At 37.0% G+C, this 19683-nt stretch overlaps 1 protein-coding gene across 1 annotated transcript in view; it reads right to left on the bottom strand.

Annotated features, from left to right (window-relative positions):
* The window catches only part of EFHC1 (EF-hand domain containing 1), an 82433-nt gene extending 67397 nt beyond the window's left edge, over positions 1-15036 (bottom strand). The window contains exons 1-2 of the mRNA XM_044673384.1: positions 14974-15036; positions 11200-11421 (exon numbers count right to left, since the gene is read on the bottom strand). Of these exons, the coding sequence (XP_044529319.1) occupies positions 11200-11421; positions 14974-15036 (285 nt within the window). The remainder of the gene's footprint in view (positions 1-11199; positions 11422-14973) is intronic.
* Positions 15037-19683: the final 4647 nt, after the last annotated feature.

The following is a 19683-nucleotide window of genomic DNA, read 5'->3' as shown; positions in this document are numbered from 1 at the left end:
TAGAACAATATATAACAAATATTATATATCATGACCAAGTTGTATTCTTACATGGAATTCAAGGTTAATTCTTTATTAGTAAAACTATAAACTTAACCATATTAAAAAGACAAAAATCATTATAATCAATAGCTGTAGAAAAATCTTTTGACAAAATATAATGTCCATTCCTGTTAAAAACACTAAAAATATAATGGATCTTTCCTAAGAATCTAAAACTGTTAGCTACCATTATTTGTAACAGCATTAAAAAAAAATCTTTTCAATAAATTCAGAGCTTACAAAATCATCAACTGTCAACCATTTCTATTTAACACACTGTACTAGAAATGTTAGCCTGAGCAATGAAAAAAGGAGGAAAACTAAGGAAATGAGCACAGGTAAAAAAAGACACAAATATTTGCAGATGACATGATCTATTTAGAGAGTTCAACTAAAAAGAGTCAACTAAAAAAATAACAAACAAAGAGCTCAAACTTGCAGGATATAAGATTTGTTATTCTTTAGGCATGACCCCATTTGAGGTTTTCATGGTAAAGATTCTGGAGTGGTTTGCTATTTATTCTCTTCTTCAGCTCATTTTATAGATAAGGAAACTAAAACAAACAGGGTTAAATGACTTGCTTAGGGTCATCCAGCTAGTGTTTGAGAATAGATTCAAACTTGGGTCCTCCAGACCCAGCATTCCATCTACTGAGCTACCTCAGTGCCCATTAAGTCATTTTAGACCAATACCTAACACCTTATATAAAAATAAGCTCCAAATAGATATGACCTAAATTTAATTCTCCCATTTTCCATCAGCTTCTCTTCTTGCTTTTAATTCCAAAAGTTTCATGCCACCCCCAGGATAAGCTTATCCCCAGAAATCAAAAAAGACTCAGCTTTTGATATTCAACACCTTCTCTATATCCTTAGTGACCAGCTGGAGGGAGAACAATAAACTTCTCCTAAAGTCTTCCTTTATAGATGACTCAGAGTTTTCCAGCTAACTCTCCACATTTTGTCATCTGTTTCTGCCTGGTTTCAACTCTCCAGTCTCACTCTCTTCCTCTTTTCAGTTTCCTTTTTCCCACCTTCCCTCCTCCCCCCTGCCCCCACACCTTTAGATTGTAAGCTCCTTGGGGACAGGAACTATCTTTCTTTTTCTTAATTATATCCTGGGTTTAGCACAATGTTAATACATAGTAGGTAATTAGTAAATGCTTATTTTATATATAAAAGGTCAAATCATAAATAAATTAGAGAAACATGGGGGAAATGACCTATAAGATCAATGGAGAAAAGTTGATAACCAAACAAGGATTAGAGAGGATCACAGAATAACTAAATAATTTGGATAGGATAAAATTTAAGTGTTTTTGCACAGACAAAGCTAATAAAGCTAAAATTAAAAGGGAAGCAACTGAAAAAAATCTTTGTACCAAATTTCTTTAATAAAGGTTTCATTTGGGACTGTTTCAAATTTATAAGAATAAATGCCATTTCCCAGTTGAAAAATTGTCTAAGCATATGAAAAGGCAGTTCTTTAGGGCCCAAATCCAGGCTACATACATATGCATAAATGCTCCAAATTGCTACTAACTAAAGAAATAAGAATTTAAGCAATTCTGAGATTCACATCCATTAGAGTGACAAAGTTGACAAAAAAGGAAAATGATAAATGTTGGAGAGACTATGGGAAAACATGAATTGTTGGTGAACCAGTGAATACATACAATCGTTCTGGAAAACAGTCTGAAATAATACACAAATCACAGCACATATGCTCTAACCCATTTATACTAAAGCCAGGTTTATACCCTAAAGAGATCAAAGTAAGGCAAAGGTTCTATTTGTACAAAAATACTCATTGAAGCTCTTTTTGTACTGGCAAAAAATTGGAAACCAAGGGGGATGCTCATTAGCTGAGCAAGACTGAATAAGTTCTGGCAGATGAATGGGATGGAATACAATAGTGCTATAAAAACACTATTTTAAAAGGATATGGAAAGGGGGCAGCTGGGTAGCTCAGTGGATTGAGAGCCAGACCTAGAGACAGGAGGTCCTAGGTTCAAATCTGGCCTCAGACACTTCCCAGCTGTGTGACCCTGGGCAAGTCACTTGACCCCCATTGCCTACCTTACCACTCTTCTGCCTTGGTTGGCTCCAAGACGGAAGGTAAGGGTTTAAGGAAAAAAAAAAAAGGATATGGAAAGACTCTATGAAATGATGTAGATAAAGTCATCAGAATCAGAAGGACAATTTATATTTATATTTATTTAGCATCAATATTATTTCTAAAATGAACAATTCTGAAAATCTTTCAAACTGATAAAGAATGAAATGATAAGAACCAGGAGAACAATATATACAAATCTGGCACTGTAAAAATAAATCTTTGAAGCTGTAAGAACTATATCCAACATAATGATCATTCATAATTCCAGAAAACTATGCATTTTTTTACAAGAAATTTGTTTTTTTCCCCCACCCCAATGGGGGCAAAAGTGGGAGTGAGAGAAAATAGATTTCTATTGGAGGAGGGGAGGTATAAAGATGTGGAATGTTGCATGCTCTTTTATAGATGAAGTCACTGTATCATTAGTTTTATTTAACTGTTTTACTTTGTTACAAAAGAACTTTCATACAATAGGGGCAATTTGTAAATGTTTGTAAATGGAAAAATCAATAAAACCTTCTCTTCAATTGTTTATCAAATACAGATTAATACTACATAGTTATTTAGGTTAGAAGGTCATAAATTCAGATTTAACAGGTGTATGTTTAAGAATTATTTTTTATTAAAGTATGTTGGCCTCCCTTTCTGATTCCCCTTTAGTCATTTCATTTATCTTTTTGCTGCTTTTGACATTATTAACCAACCTCTCTCTCACATATTCTCTCCTCCCTTTGCTTCTGACACTATTCTCTCCCAGTTCTCCTACCTGTCTCATTGCTTCTTTTTTTAATTTTTAACCCTTACCTTCTGTCTTAGAATTGATAACGTTAGAATCCGTCCCAAGGCATAAGAGTGGTAAAGGCTAGGCAACTGGGGCTAAGTAACTTGTCCAGGTTCACACAGTCTGAGGTCAGATTTGATTCCAGCATTTCCAAGCCTAGATCTATATCCACTGAGCCACCTAGCTAAGCCTCTGGCTCACTGTTTCTTAAGTTTCTTTTGCTTAATCATCATCCATCTCTTCCATGTAATTGTCAATGTGCCCCTAGGCTCTGTCCAGTCCCTTATCTCTTCAAGTTATATGCTCATTCTCTTAGTGACCTCATCAACCCCAAAGGATCCAATTATCATTACTTATAATTCTCCAAACCATAGATCTGACCCCCACTTCTTTCCGGAACTGCAGTCTTTTTAGTAATTATGATTAATATTTATAACATATTATTAATTAATATAAACAATAAACATTGTTAATAATTGATGTCAATAATGTATCTGCTATTCCAGAAATAATATTAATAAGCTTCAATTTAATAATTATAATAACAATAGCTAGCATTTATATGGTACTTTATGGTTTCACATATATTATTTCATTTCAGCCTCACAAAAACCCTGGGAGGTAGGCACTTTCATTTATCCTCATTTTGTAGATGAGGAAACGGAGGCAAACAGAGATTAAATGTCTAAGGCTGGATTTGAACTTTTGACTCTAGGACAGTGCTTTATCTACTACCCCACTTAGATGCCTCATTATCTTCACTGCTCAATCTACCCCTCCTCTAAACATCCCTCTTACCATTGAGGGGACCACAATTCAGCCAGATACTCTCAGACTGAAGAAACCTCTACATCATCTTTGATTTTTTTCCTTTCCCTCAGTTATCATATCCAATCAATTGTCAAGTAGGGACAATTCTTGTCTAACATCTTTTGAATATATCCAAGAAAAGGTGGTTCCTCAGTTAGGTACTCATAACCTCTTATCTGTACTACTGTTAACAATCCCTTAATTGTTCTCCCAGTTTTCAGATTGTTCTTGTTCCAATTGGCCTTCTGTACTGCTTCCACAATCATCTTCATAAAACTATAGGTTTGACTTTGTTGATCCTCTACTTAAAAAACTCTTGTACCTTCCTATTGCTTTTTGGATAAAAATGGAATTGACTTAGTTTGGTATTTAAAGACATCCACCATCTTGCTTGAATGTGCCCAATTCAGAGCAGTGAGGTGGCCCTATGGAGAGAAAGCTGGGCCTGGCTGGAGGAAGATTCCTCTTCTGGAGCTCTGTTACTATCTAGGTTTAGTTTCCTCATCTGTAAAATGAAGGCATTAGGCTAGATGACCTCTGAAGTCCTGTTCATCTCTAGAACTATGATCCTGTGACTAGATGCCATCTAAAGTTCCTTTCAGCCCTACATATATGATTCTATGATGTAATGATTCAAACAAGAAAATTAAAAGAACAGGATTTATGGAATCAAAGATATCACATGACTGAAACTGAATTGGAAAGCTATTTTCAGTCATTTATTTGTCTTCATACCATGCCCCTCTTTTATTGTTGTTTCTGTATGGAAATGACCGTTCCCTTCTATGGATACTAGATTGCACAGTGGTTAGAGCATTCTGCAATCCTGGATTCAGGAACTCCTGAGTTCAAATCTGGACTCAGAAACTTGTGTGATCCTTGGCAAGTCACTTAACCTTGTTTGTCTTATTTTTCTCATCTGTAAAATGAGCTGGAGAAGGAAATGGCAAACCACTTCAGCATCTCTGACAAGAAAACCCCCAGTGGGGTCGCAAAGAGTCAGGATCTGACTTAAATAACTGAACAAACAACATTAAACTTCTCTACTCTCTACAATCCAGCCACAATGGTGTACCAACCTTTACTTGAACCTGGAATTCCATCTCTCATCCTGTGTAATAGTAGAGGTTACCACCTATCTCCACCAATACCTGAAATTTACTTGCTTCTCATTGCAGCCCCTTAAAATCCCCAGCTTCTTGGAAAGGCTCAGCTAAGATGTTATTTCCTTAATTACGCCTCTCTTGTTCCCCGAATTGTTACTGTATTCTTTTTTCTCAAATCACTTTGAATGCCCATATATCATCTTCTAATCCCAGAAAGTAAACTCTTGGAGGACAGAGGATGTTTCCTTTCCCTGCCCTTCATATTCTCAATGTCTAGTAAAGTGTCCTGCACATAATAAATGCTTAATAAAGGTTTGTAGAATTGAAGGCAACATGGTCCTTTGAAAAGAACAGAGTCTGGACTCAGAAATCTTAGGTTTATTTTTGTCTCTGAGTGACCTTAGGATGTGACCTAACCTGCCTAGGCATCACTTTCTTAATCTGTAAAATAAACAGGTTATACCAGATGGCCTTGGTGGTCCCTTCCAACTGTAGGTCTTTGATTCTATGAATTATAGATAAATGTCCAGGGAACAGTGAAAGACTCAGGAAACAAAGGAGTCTGGCGCTACGCCCTTGGAGATCAGTCATTTGAGCCAGACCTCTTTACTCCTCCGAATTCCAGTAAAGGAAAGTTTTAACTCATAATGTAAATTGTAACAACTGTTTATCAACCATAGACTAATATTAATCATAGTTATTTGGGATGGAAAAAAGTTATAACTCTAGGTTTAACATGAAAATTATTTTCTGTTAAAATATGTTGACCCCCCCTTTCTTATTTCCCTTTCAATCCCCAAATTGCCTTTCCTATTAAAAACCTTTCCTCCATCATACATAATTGTATAAAAGCACTCTGTTCTTATAAATAAATATCATGATTTGGTTTACAAAGTTAGAGTTTACAAGTGTTATAATTCTTTCTTTTAATTATAGAAATTGGATTTCAAAAGATCAGTTAATGCTGAACTTGCTAAGTTTGAGGACATGGCGCCACTTCCCATTTAAGTCACTTCTCGAAAATGAGAACTGTATCTAGAAGTGAAGAATGGTGACAGTGGCTTTATCATAAGGGGCATTTTCATATTATCTGCTTCAGATTACATACAGACACAGAAACATCTTACTTTTATGGATGCCAAACAATCAGAAGCTTAAATAATAAGAAACATTTCTGCATTCTACTTTTACAAGTAAAAAAAGAACATTCAAAAAGGAAACTTCAAGGATGTCACAGAATCAGTACAGATTCATTTCAACCTCCTAGTCTATTCTATTGTTATATAGCAATTTCCCTTAGATACTACAAGTTCCTGAATTTTTTCAATCAACACGCATTTATTAAAAGCTTGCTCTGTGCCAGGAACTGCCCTGGGTGATGGGTATATAAAGACTAAAATGACATAGTCTCTTCCTCAGGGAGTTTACATTCTATCAGGGGAGACAACATGAAAACATATTAACCTATACAAAATAATAATGTCATTTAGGAGGGAGGCCTATTTTAGGAAGCTGTGCTTGGATTGATTGGGGGAATAACATAAGAGAAATAAGAATTCATCCCAATTTAACTTTTGGGCAGTTAAAGTGGCACAGTGTATAGAGTGTTGGGCCTGGAGTCAGGAAAACTCAGCTCCCTAAGTTCAAATCTGGCCATAGATACTTCTTAGCTAAGTGACCTCAGGCAAGTCACTTAATTCACATTGCCTGACTCTTACCATTCTTCTGCCTGGGAACCAATATTGGTTCTAAGATGGAAGGTAAAGAGTTAAAAAAAAAAAAAAAAGAATGCTATGGCAATAGTCTAGGCAAGAGGAAATGAGGACCTGAAAGGAGATCATGATCAATTAAGTGGAGAGAAGGGGGGTAAATGAAAAACATTATAGTAGTAGATTCATTTTTTTTATAGTTTTATTGTTATTGAATTCTAATTCTTTGAACTTTGGCCACCTAAGTGTGTTACATTTGGTAACCATCAATAGAGAAAAGAAAACAAACATTCAATTGAAGAGAATACTCCATTTCCCCATTGTTTCTGAATCAGAAGGAATATATGATCAAATAAGCTCTGAGAGATCTGTTCACCTGTTTAAGCACCATGACTGCTGTAATTTACTTTATAATGTCTGGGTTGTGGTTTCAATGACCTTCCTTATTATGTGTATAAGGATGTGTTTGCTTCTTAGAATTCTGTAATTGCAATGTTATTCTTCCTCACTCTGTGGAGAATATAAATGAATTTATATCGCTTGCTAGAAAATATACATAGTCACACACCACATTTATAAACATAGCTATATTAATAATTAAGGGATTTCTCTCCTCGTTAGGATCTTTCTTTGTGTATTGGAACTTTATTCCTCCCCCTCCCACAATCTTCCCCCTCCCATAGAATGTAAGTTAGCATTCTCATGTAGAATTCTGAAGGGGAAAAAAGACAAAAGTACCTCCATCAGCTGTTTATATTTTCATCAGAGGGCAAGTCAAGGCCACCTTTCTGGCATAGATCAGGCATTTAAAAATTATCTTGTTCTTGTTGTTTAGTCATTTCAGTCATGTTCAATCCTTCATGAACCCATTTGAGGGTTTTCATGTCAAAACATGGAGGGGTTTACTATTTCCTTCTCTAGCTCATTTTTTTCCAGATGACGAAACTGAAGCAAACAGGTTAAGTGACTTGCCCAGAGTTGCATAGATAGTATCTGAAGTCAGATTTGAACTCAGGAAGATGAGCCTTCCTGACTTCAGGTGTGGCATTCTATCCACTGCACCACCTAGTTGCCCTTAAAACTGTCTATTATCCCATATACTCCTGTGCAGTTTTAATTACTTGTTACCTTTTTTGGCGTTCCCCCAGTTGAGATCTCATTTCCCCAATTATAACTTCATAGATAAATACCCATCTGAACCAAATGGTCTGTAAGACCCTGAGTTGTAGATAAGATGAATCTAGGTGGCACAGTGAATGAAATCCTCAACTTGGTTATCAGAAAGACCTTAGTTTAAACCCTGCCTCAGACTAGGTATGTGGTCTCTTCTTTGTGGGTAAGCAGAGAAGGGAGGAACTTTTGTGCTGATTAAAAAGTGAAGTATGTAAACAGAGACAAAATGATTAGGTAAATTAGGGCCACTTATAGAAACAGTTAGAATGATGACTTTTTGTGTGAGTTTGAGGAATAAGGAGACTTAAATGGTTTCTCCTACTTAGTTAATTCCCCCGCAGCCAGCCAGAAGATGTTGCTTTAGAACAGTGATGGGCAAACTATGGCACGTGAGCCAGATGCAGCTCCCTGAAATGTTCTATCCAGCTGAGTGATATTATTCCTAATCTGACGAATACAATGAGTAGGATGCAATACAATGAAACTTTGAAAGAGTTGCCTTAGAAACAGACTGACAGATGAGCATTTCCTTTCCTTTGGCCCCCTCTTTAAAAAGTTTGCCCATAACAGTGATGGCCAACCTTTTAAAGACCAAGTGTCCAAATCCTCAGGCTACATGTGAGCCACCCCCTTACCCTAGACGGGGGAGGGAGAAAAGCACTCTGCTGGGCAGAGGGGCAGTGATGTGAGAAATGTCCTCAGGCATGGGTGCCATAGGTTTGATAACACAGCTATAGAGGATAGAGTTTGGTTGAGGAGAGCTTCTTTCTCACCTCCAGCCTCCCACAAAAGAGGCAGAATTCATTCTTCCAGATCACATTTGTGGTGGTCCCACACCCATGGGGCTTGGTTTTGGACTGGAACCTTCCATTTGGCTGCTACCCTGACATGCCTTTTGTTTTTCCTCCTTTCTGTGAATTGCTTAGTAGTCACTGACTTGGCTCTAAATAATGACTCCACTGGTCCAGGAGCAAAAGCAAATTCCAGAATCAATTTTATATTTTGTCTCTTAAGAAGTTTGTACAAATATATAAGTTATTAATTTAAAAAAAGACCGTTTAGGTTTTTATGTTTCTACCAAAAATTATTCACCATGAAAACAGCTATTTTGTGAAAGAAGTCTCCTGCTCTTTATCAATTAGTTAAAATGTCATTTGTTTCCAGAGAGAAACACAAAACTTTGAACTTTGTTCTCTACAGGAAATAAAAGGGAAAAATGAATGTTAGCTTTTTGACTTTTTAAAAAATGTGACATTTATTTAGCATGCATGATAGTATTGTAGAATAATAAAATCAGAGTAGATGCATTTTGCTTTTGATGTAAAGCTTTCAGATATCCTTTTTAAAAATTAAACAACAACAACAATCTTACCTTCTATCTTAGAATCAATACTAGGTATTGGTTCCAAAGCAAAAGAGCAATTGAGGTTAAGTGACTTGACCAGGGTCATACAGCTATGACATATCTGAGGCCATATTGGAACCTTCCATCTCTAGGCCTGACTCTATCCACTAAGCCACCCAGATGCCCCCAGATATCCTTTTGATTGTGATGTCTGGTATTTTCCCATCATATAACACAAACTTATAGGACCCTATTTTTATTTTGTTCAACTTTCATTTTTGTAGGTTAAGTTTAGGAATATGAAAGTGGCAAGAAATTATTTCACTTGCTAAAATAAATAAAATTGTCTGAATTTGATAGTTACTTTTTCTACCTGTATCAGTAGGTAAGAAATAATGTCAAAACACAGCCAATTCACAATGATACCAAGTGGCCTCAAGTGAGAACAATGGAAATATGTCAAGTGAATTTAGTTTAGAAAAAAAAAATGCTCACAGCTTCTCATGCTGTAAAACCAAATCAATTGTCAAAAAATTCTTGTGCTTAACAATTTTTCCTATCTCCATACTCATAGCCAATGGTCGATCCTAGAACCTGACAGTTGTGAAAGTAGGATGTATAGAATAAATCAATCTGAAAACAATAAAATAAACATACCATACATAATGCTTATTGTCTCTTGAAGAAGTAAAAACTAGGCAGGATGAAATATAATTGAAAATTTTAACCATCACAGAAAGTCAGAGAGAACAAATATACTAAAGGTAGTCTATCACTTAGACACTAATTAGGTAGTTCATTTAGCCAGGATATAGACCATCAACTATATCTTTTATAAACTAGATTCCATGGGACTATAAATGGCTGACTAGGAAGCTAAAAATTAGTGAGATGAGCCAAAGAACCAGACTGGAAAGAAATGGTAATGTCAAAATAAATTCTTCAATTCTAAAATCATATAGCTATTAAACATCATGAATTGAACAAAGACAGATCTGGTGAACTGAATGGATGGTATATGTCAAATAATGTTGGACAATTGGGGCAGCTGGGTAGCTCAGTGGATTGAGAGCCAGGCCTAGAGACGGGAGGTCCTAGGTTCCAATCCGGCCTCAGACACTTCCCAGCTGTGTGACCCTGGGCAAGTCACTTGACCCCCATTGCCTACCCTTACCACTCTTCCACCTATAAGTCAATACACAGAAGTTAAGGGTTTAAAATTAAAAAAAAATTTAAAAAAAAAATAAAATAATGTTGGACGAAACAAGGTATCCAGAGAAGTTATTTGAATAAACAAAAGGGGAAAAAAACCAAGATAAATTTTAAAAGGTGCAAGTACAGAGTCAAATGAATGCCATTGATTCAAGAACTTTTTAATAAATGGACTAAAAGGTAATCCAGAAAACACAAAGGGGTTGGGGAAACTATGACGAATACAAAAGTATTATCCAGACCATAAAGCAAGCACTTGGGAAATGGCAAGATTGGATGGAGGGAAAATAGACTTGCACAGTGGGAAAAGCAATAATGAGCTGAAAATATCAATAGACACAAAGAATACACCTACCACATAGCCAAGGCAAGGAAAAAATAAGAAACAAGAGAAAAAGGCCCTACAGCTTGCTCCTTAGTAGTTGTCTGCAATGTATTTTTATAGAACTAGAAACATATTCAGAGAGATGGGAGGAAATAGTCTCTAAGTATCTGGACATATTGTTTTCATTCGGATTTTATGGTATCCTTTGAGATCAGAGATCTCTTGCCACTAGAGCATACTTTTCAAAAGAAGAAACTCACAGCAAATAAGCAGAACTAGAGTTCTAGCCACTACCCTACAATTTCAAGTTTAATCAATCTACCTTGCCTTTAAACTGTAGCCTGAAAATATTCCAGTGAGATCTCTAGGGAATTTCTTACATTTATTTACTATAATATTCTTCTTTACTAAAGAAAGCCTCTTTTTATCCAGAGCTCAGCTGTGTGACTAAGAGCTGAAGCAGTTGAAAAAAATGTTCTCCTTGGCATGTGTCTAAAACCTGGTTTATTGTTCACTTCTCTGCAAGGAGCTGGCTCATCATGAAAATAAAGGAATTTATACAATCCCCAGGCCCTACCTTTTTGTCAAAGGCTACATGTGCAGGAATAAAGTCAGCAAGAGGAGCTTGCCTGGGTTCTTCATAGGTCAGCGTAGGTATCTTATTGGCTAATTCATCCAAATCAGTTTGGGACAACTGGTTCACTTGGATTGGTTCTCTGCCGAGCCCCACTGTTGGAAGTCGAGATAAGGGATAGCCATTCTTGAAACTCAATGTCTGGTTTCGGGGAAAGGCAGTTTTCTGAGGAAAGAAATGGAATCATTAAGAACACTACCATATGTGCATTTGCTACATATTACTGTAGAGTCCATTATTATAAAAACAATTTTTGTTCCTTGTTTTTAAATATCATTAAACTTCCTTGGAGAAAGTAAACTCAATTAAAAGATGATCATATTTTTGGCTAAGTATTAAATTACTTGTCTAGGGCTAAACAGTGAGGTAGTGTTTGAGCAGCAAATAAGACTTACGAAATTCTACTCCTTAATTTATAACTGGATCACCTTTGAAAACAGAATTTTAAAAAAATTTCATTAGCTAAGACTATGAGCATTCGATGTCATGATTAATAATCGTTTAGTGGCATTTTTTAGCAGCAAAATTCTATAGCCTGAATGTTAGTTCTGAGAAATCTATTTTAATCTTTAATTAAATTTTTTTTTCCTTGCCCACATTCTAATCTCCTTGAATCCTGGTCTAATTTCTTTCAGCACTGGGATGTACAGTAGCTAGGTGGTGTAGTGGATAGAGTGCTTGTGCCTGGAGTCAGGAAATCTTGAGTTCAAATTTGACTCTGCCTCAGTTTCCTCAGCTATAAAGTAAGGATAAGAATAGTACCTATATCACAGGATTGTTTTAGCATTTCTTTTTTTTTAACCCTTACCTTTCACCTTAGAATCAATACTATGTATTGGTTCCAAGGCAGAAGAGTGGTAAGGGGCACAGGATTGTTTTAAACATCAAATGAGATAATATTTGTAAAACAGTATAGTGCTGAGTATATAATAGGTGCTTAGTAAATTCTTGATCCCTCTTTTGGATTCCTTATTTGAAAGGCACCTTCTCCTAAAAGAACTAAAGAATATGCAATATAAATTCATATTTTCTATTAAAGCAACTCATATAGGACACTCAATAATTACTGCATCTGATTCACAATACATGGATAAAAACTGGGATCTGTGATTTTATTGTGAAAGGGAACTCTCAGATGAGGAAATCCTTTTGACCACAGCAGGATGGTGTCTCCTCTGGATTTATAGTGCTGTCTAGAACAGTAATGTCAAATTCAAATAGAAACCACAAATTAATATGTCTAAGTTGTAGTTTTATTTTTTATTAAATATTTCCCAATTCTATTTTAATCTGGTTCCAGCTACACAAAGGAGTTTTGTAGGCCCTTTGCAACTTGGGTAGAGAAAATACTGAGAGATTAAATAGCATACTCCTCAATATATATCAAACACAGGATTTGAAGCATATTTTTCTGACTCTGAGATCAGCTCTCCAAACATTCTAGCATTCTACCTCAGAACACATAACATGGGAAATAATTTACATTTAGTGCTACTTTTCTAATGAACGGATCTAAAAATATACGTAAAGTGCTCTGCAAACTTTAAAGGGCTATATAAATGGTGATGGGAATATAGTAGTCATACTATCCAAATTTACATTGTCTTCTTCTCTCCCTAAGAACAATGTAGCATCTGTTGCTTTCAGTCCCTTTCTCCTTTTTTGAATAAGAGGCTTCACTAATTTGTAATATGCACCACCTTTGAGTACTCATGCAGAACTAGGACAGTACTAGGAAAACGGCCCTTCAATTAAAAAGCATATATTCATTCATCACTGCTTTCTCCTTCACAAAAGCTCACATTTTCTATAACGCTTACAGGCTTACAAAGTGCATGCCTAACAACAATTCTGTGAGGAAGATGATACCTTTTTTTAATTTTTATATTATATTTTAAAATATAAATTTATATATAATATGTTTATACATACATAAAATATAAATTTAAAAATTATATTTTAAAATAAAATTATATTTTATTTTAATTTTATAGGTGAAATCACTAATGAAGACCAGCAAGCAATACTTGGAAGTAGAGTTTAGGTGAGGTGGGGACTTGAGAAGGGGTGGTCATAAAAAAATGAGCTACCATCATAATAGGGGTTTACTAACTGATTCCCTCAAAACAACCTAGGGAGGTAGTTACAAAAATTACTGTTATCCTAGAGTAAGTACTTACCTCATGGTTAGCCTATGGGGATATTTGCCCTGAAGAAAAAAAAAGAAACTTAGTACCCTCCCTAAATTATAGTAGCTGTTTTCAAGTATTTGAAGGGCTTTCACTTAGGAGACACATTATATTTGTTCCACTTGGTCCTGGTGGACAGAAGTAGAAGCCATGATGAAAGTTTCTAAGAGACAGATTTAATCGTGATCTAAAAAAAAACTTCCTAACCACTAGACCTATTAAAAAATAGAGTAGGCTGTTTCAGGAAGTAGGAGATCCCCTCACTAGAAGTCTTCAGATGGAGGCTGGATGCTGAAGATGCTGTAAAAAGGATTCTTCATCTGGTATAGAATGCCCTTCCACCTCTAAGATTCTGTAATTCTTATTTTACAAAGGAGTAAATTGAAGCTCAGAGGTGTTAAGGGATGTTGCTAAATGGCATTGCTAGGCAGCATCAGAAGCAGGATTTAAACCCAGATCACCCCGGATTCTCAATATTATTTATTGTGTTACCACTAAGGAATGAAGATGGTGGAGGGCAGGCAAGGAATGGAGATGGTGCTAAGAGGGACACAGAGGGTCTAAGAGATAGAGTTAGAAGGAAGGGAGATGGACATGGGGGAAGAGAGCTAAAGGAATAATCTGAGAAGAGGGGGAAAGGAAGAAAGAGAGCTGGAGTAGGAGTTGGGGCTGGGAATGGGGAAAGATATAGTTTGAGGAGAAAGAATAAGGATGAGGCTTAGAAGGGCTGTGGGATAGGCTCAAATGAGATTTCATATAAAGGCCTTTACAATATCCTATGTAAACGTCAAGTATTATTGTTAGGAGAATGAAGATGGGGAAGAGGGATGAAGCTAGGCTGGGATAAAGAAAGGGCTTCTGCTGGGAGAAAGGATGTATATGAGGGAGAGAAATGCAGGTTGGGATTGGAAATGGACCTTGAAGAAGATATGGTAGTAAAAGGGGAGGGTTGGAAGATGGGCTGGGAGTGGAGGGGGAAGGGTTGAGGGCCGCCAGCGAGGAGAGGATGGGGCTGCCAAGAGTAGGAGTGGGTGAGAGGGGGGGAAGGGCTGGGAAATGTGTCTGAGAAAAGGACTATTTGAGGCTAGAAGTGAGAGATGGACCTCAGAGAAGGGATGGGAGCTTGAGAGGGCCTGGGTAGGATTTGCCAAAGAGGACTGAGGTAGAGAAGAGGAAGAGTGGGAGATGAGCCTGGGAGAAAGGACGGCAGTAGATAGATCGCGGGAGGAGATTGATTCTTGAAGAGGACTTCAGCCAAGGGAGGGAGACAGGGAGACAGGCCTGGGATCAGGGAAGGATTTGGAGGAGAGATGCAGCTTGGGTAGGGGGAGGTGGAGCTGGGAAAAGGGATCACGGCGGCAGCTGGAGCTAGAAGGTGGAGCTGGAGGCTGGGATGGGCTGGGTTGGAGCCATAGAGGGAAGTGGGTGAAAGAAGGGAAAGGATTGGGACAGGCCCCAGCTGGAAGCTGGATGCCTTTAGAGCAGGTGGGGAATGGACGAGCCGAGGCCAAGCTGGAGCTGAGCTCACCGTGGGGTCGACGAAGGTGAAGCCCGGCAGCAAGGGCAGCCCATGCACAGGTTTGGACACCATCGCCACAGCTACTGCTGCCTTCTGGGGCCCTGCTTCTGTCTATCTCGTTACCCTGGCGACGAGAGCGCGCACGAGGGCTGTGCAACCATGGTAACGCCAAACATTCAGACAGCAACCAACAGTGGGAGTCTGTAGCAGACAGAACTGAGAATGCCGTATCTGCGCCTGCGCATTCCAATGGCACTGGGCATCCTCCAGACAGCTGGGAGCTTGAACAGGCAATCTATACCACACGAGAGTGTTCTTTGGTGCTGGATGCTCCCTAGCCTACATAGTGGTGGCATGGGGGTCAAGGCATTCTGCCTGCCTATACGGAATTATGAAGTTAGAGGAGTTGATTTCCCTTTTCTTTTTGGAAAAATTTCATTTTCATTATGAACTTAAGCACTGAAACACAATCCTCAAAAAAGAAAAAAGAGAATTATATATGAAACTGAGTGTTTGTTATGAAGTTTAAAAGTTTATCTTAGTAAATTTAGGACAGTAATACTATTTCCCTGTTTAATTTTGTTCATTTTAAAAAGTTTTGTTGCATCTCATTTTGCACCCTAAATCTGTCACCTCTCTGTAAGGAATAATATTTTGTCATTGGTTCTCTGGAATCATGAATAGTCATTATACTGACTGTAATATAGCTTTCAAAGTTGTTGGGTTTTATGGTGTTGTTATTCTATAAATTGTTCTCCTGGTTCTCATTTCATTCTCTTATCATTTAAAGTCCTCAAATTTGTTTATTTTTACATTTTGGTGTTATAAATTGTTCTGGTGCTGCTTCCTTTATTCTGATTCAATTCATTTAAGTTTTCCCATGTCTCTTTGAAATTATCTGTCTTCTCATTTCATGCAGTATATTAATATTCCACATGTTTCACAACTTATTCAGCTATTCTTCAATTAATTAGTTTCCATTTGTTACCTTGTATATAAAAGATATTTTCTTCTTTCTTTGATATCTTTTGGGCATAGGCCTGGAAGTGGCATAACTACATAAAAGGCAAGAAGGCTTTCCCCTGTCTCTTACTTCTCCTTTTTGTTTCCTTTTACTAGTTCCACACCCTATCAAAACTTTTCTTAAGAAGTAATAGTTGTATGACCAAAGGCTATAAAAAATAGCCTCTGATCCTGCAACACCACCGCTGGGTCTGTATACCAAAGAGATCATAAATAAGGAGAAAAAGCCTACTTGTACAAAAATATTTATAGCTGCTTTTCTTGTGGTGGCAAAGAATGGGAAATTAAGGAGATGTCCATCCATTAGAGAATGGCTGAACAAATTGTGGTATTTGTTGGTGATAGAATACTATTGTGCTATAAGAAATGATAAGCAGGGTGATTTCAGAAAAAAACAACTAGAAAAGATCTACATGGACTGACGCAGAGTGAAAAAAGCAAAACCAAGAAAACAATGTATACAGTAACAGCAATATTGTACAATGATCAACTGTGAAAAACTTAGCTACTCTCACCAATACAATGATCCAGGGCAATTCTGAAGGACTTATGAAAAAGAAAGTGCTATCCACCTCCAGTGACTGTTGGAGTCAGATGTAGATCAAAACATACTATCTTCCACATTCTTTTATTTACAGTTTTATTTTGGAAAATTGGTTTTATATGAGTATTCTCTTAAAACAACGACCAATATGGAAGCACGTTTTGCATGATAATTGTAGGAAATATAAGTAAGGGTAATGGGGTCACCAGGGATATTATAAATAAACTAAGTGGTTTGTGGGTACACACACTGGGATTTATGAGAGACTAGACCTGGGCATGGGGACCAGAACAGCCAAACTGCTCCTAACTGAAATGGGACTGTTGTCCAACTGTCACCCTGGGCCAGAGACTTTGAATCCAACAGACAAGGTAACAGGATATAACTAGGTTTAATTATGAACAACTAAAAGGTGGGATAGGTATATCTACTCTAAAAACCTTAAATCTAATGACATAACCCACAGGGAAAGGAAAGACTTATTTCTACACTAACTTAGTAATCTAAACTGACAGGGCCCAAGGAGCAGTGGAGTCTCTGGGTGACTGCCTCAGACCTGGAACCTGCCAGGCTTGAGCAGCTCAGCTAGGGCCTTTGTGACTTTGGGATTCTCACTGCAATCCACTGATGATCTCTGGATGCCAAGAGCCAAGGTGGTCTCAGGTACCAAGTAGGAAGGGTTTGCTTGAAATGCTGTCCACCAGATCTCAAACTTCACCTCTTCCCTGGCACAGCACTGTTGATCTTCTCTCTCTGCTAGATGCCACCACTCAGGATCCCAGGGGAAAATCAGGAAACGGGATGTCCTTTTACTCTGAGTGCTCCCAGGGCTAACCACAGTTTGTGTTAACCCCAATGGAGTCCTTCCCAGAGCACAAGTCACTTCTTCCTGCTCCCTCATTCCATCCTGGAATTCCCAGCTCCAGCTCCTTCCTGCTAGATACATCTTAATACTAATCAATAACTAATCTTATCTTCCTCACCACATAATACACATATAATCCAGATCAAATTATTAACCTTCTCCCAGAGGAGGGGAATGTAGAGAAGGAGGGATACAATTTGAATCTTATAATTTTAGAAAACATATGTAAAAATTGTAGTCGCATGTAATTGGGAAAATAAAATATCACTGAATTTTAAAAAAAGAAAAGAAAAGAAGTGATGGTTTGTGACTGGGCAAGCCATTAACCCCAATTACCTAGCTGTTACTGTTCTTCTGTCTTGGAACCAATACTTGTATTGTAAGGGTTTAAAAAAAAGTGATGATGATAAAACAGCATTAAATTTGTTGTCTTATAAGTTTACCCATGTGGGATTGCAAACAACCACTTCTGCAATCTTTTCCCCATCTGAGACAGTATCTGTATGTTCATAGATAGTAAAATCTAAAGCCAAAGAAATTAATCTCTAATGCTGACATTTGAAGGTACCACCAAACCATAGGGTAGGGGATGAGACTTTGTCCAGGGCCCTAAAATTGTGTGACTGGGTGAAGGACAACATAGCCTGCCTTTTTCTTCAACTACCTTGTACTTTGGTGATTATCTTGCCTTTTTTTTGTTTTGTTTTGTTTTGTTTTTTTTCTGAGCAAGAGGGTTGTTGCCAAGTTGCATATCTATTTTTTAATGGTGTTTGGGCACCTGCAATCAGTCATTCTTTATCTCCAAGAAGGGAAGGAGAAAAAAAAAGAAATTGGTCTCAAAACTAGAGCATGATGGGTTTTCAGTTGAGTTACACTGAGAACTAAATTCCTGATGGTTAAAATTGATTTTGTGACTGGTTACAGAGGGAGGTTGATGGATTCTGTTTCACACTAGTAGGTTGGAAGGAGAGAAGGACCTTGTGAGGAATAGATTTTGATCTTGTCTGAAATGATCTACTTTGTAACCTATTAGATTCTAAGTATACAATTAATAAATAGCATTTATTAAACACATTAGATACATAGATAAAAATATAAGAAACAAAATATTGGGAGAAAGTGAGGGAGGATCAGAAGGGTTTCTTGTTGAAGTTGATTCATTAGTTGAGCTTTGAAAGAAACTAGATGTTCTAAGAGGCAACAGAGCCTCAAATGAACACAGAGATAAAAAATGGAATCCTTTGTAATGAATACTAAAAAGACCAGTTTGGCTATTTTATAGTACCAGAATGGAAGTAATACACAAAGATACATTGGAGCCAGATGAGTTTTAAATGGTAGGCAGAGGAGTTTATGTTTGATTCGAGGGCAAAGGTTGTTAACATTTCTCATGTCATGGACCTTTTTGGCAATCTGGGGAAGCCTGTAGATTCCTCAGAATATTTTTAAATGTGTAAAATTAAATTTTTTTAATTATATTAAACTATATAATATATACATTTATAAATTACATTTAACATATAAATTTAAATATTGTATGTTATATGCTATGTATAAATTGATATAAATATAATATGATATATAAATATATAAAAACAAAAGGAAACAATTATATTAAAATATAATTATTTAAAATTTTGTTTTAAAAAGTTCACAGACCTTAGATTAAGAACCATTGACTTAGAGAGAGTAGGGTTGCTATTGATATTGAAAATAGGATTGATATAATCAAATCTATGCTTTAGGAACAGCACTTTGGCAGCTGTGTGGATTGGAGAAGAAGAGATTTGAAGTAAGGAGACCTATTATGAGGCTATTATGGGTTGGGGAGGAGGAAGAAGGGAATAAGCATGTATATAGCATCTCCTTTGTACCAGAGGTAATGAGAGACTGTGAGAAAAGAGTGTGTGTGAATGAGTACCCATGTGAGTAAGGGGAAGAGGTTGTGGGTTTGAGATGTTATAAAGGAAAAATCAACAAGTTTAGACAAATGATTGGATGTGTAGGGTAAGCGAGAGTGAGAATAATATTGAGGTGGTCAGTCGAGATGATGAGAAAGATGGTGGTTCCCTTTTCCTCTCCAGCTATACTATTTTTTGTTTTGTTTTTAAACCATTGGCTTCCGTCTTAATATCAGTTCTAAGAGAGAAGAACAGCAAGGGATATGCAAATGGGGTTAAGTGACTTACCCCAGGTCATGCAACTAGGAAGTATTTGAGGTCATATTTGAACCCAGGTTCTTCTGCCTCTAGGTTTGGTGCTTCCCTGTGCTACCTAGCTGTCCTCA

This window comes from Gracilinanus agilis, chromosome 4 (assembly GCF_016433145.1).
Source record: "Gracilinanus agilis isolate LMUSP501 chromosome 4, AgileGrace, whole genome shotgun sequence".
Classification (NCBI taxonomy): Eukaryota; Metazoa; Chordata; class Mammalia; order Didelphimorphia; family Didelphidae; genus Gracilinanus; species Gracilinanus agilis.
Note: the sequence above shows the minus strand (reverse complement) of the source record. Positions and strands in the feature narration are given on the sequence as shown.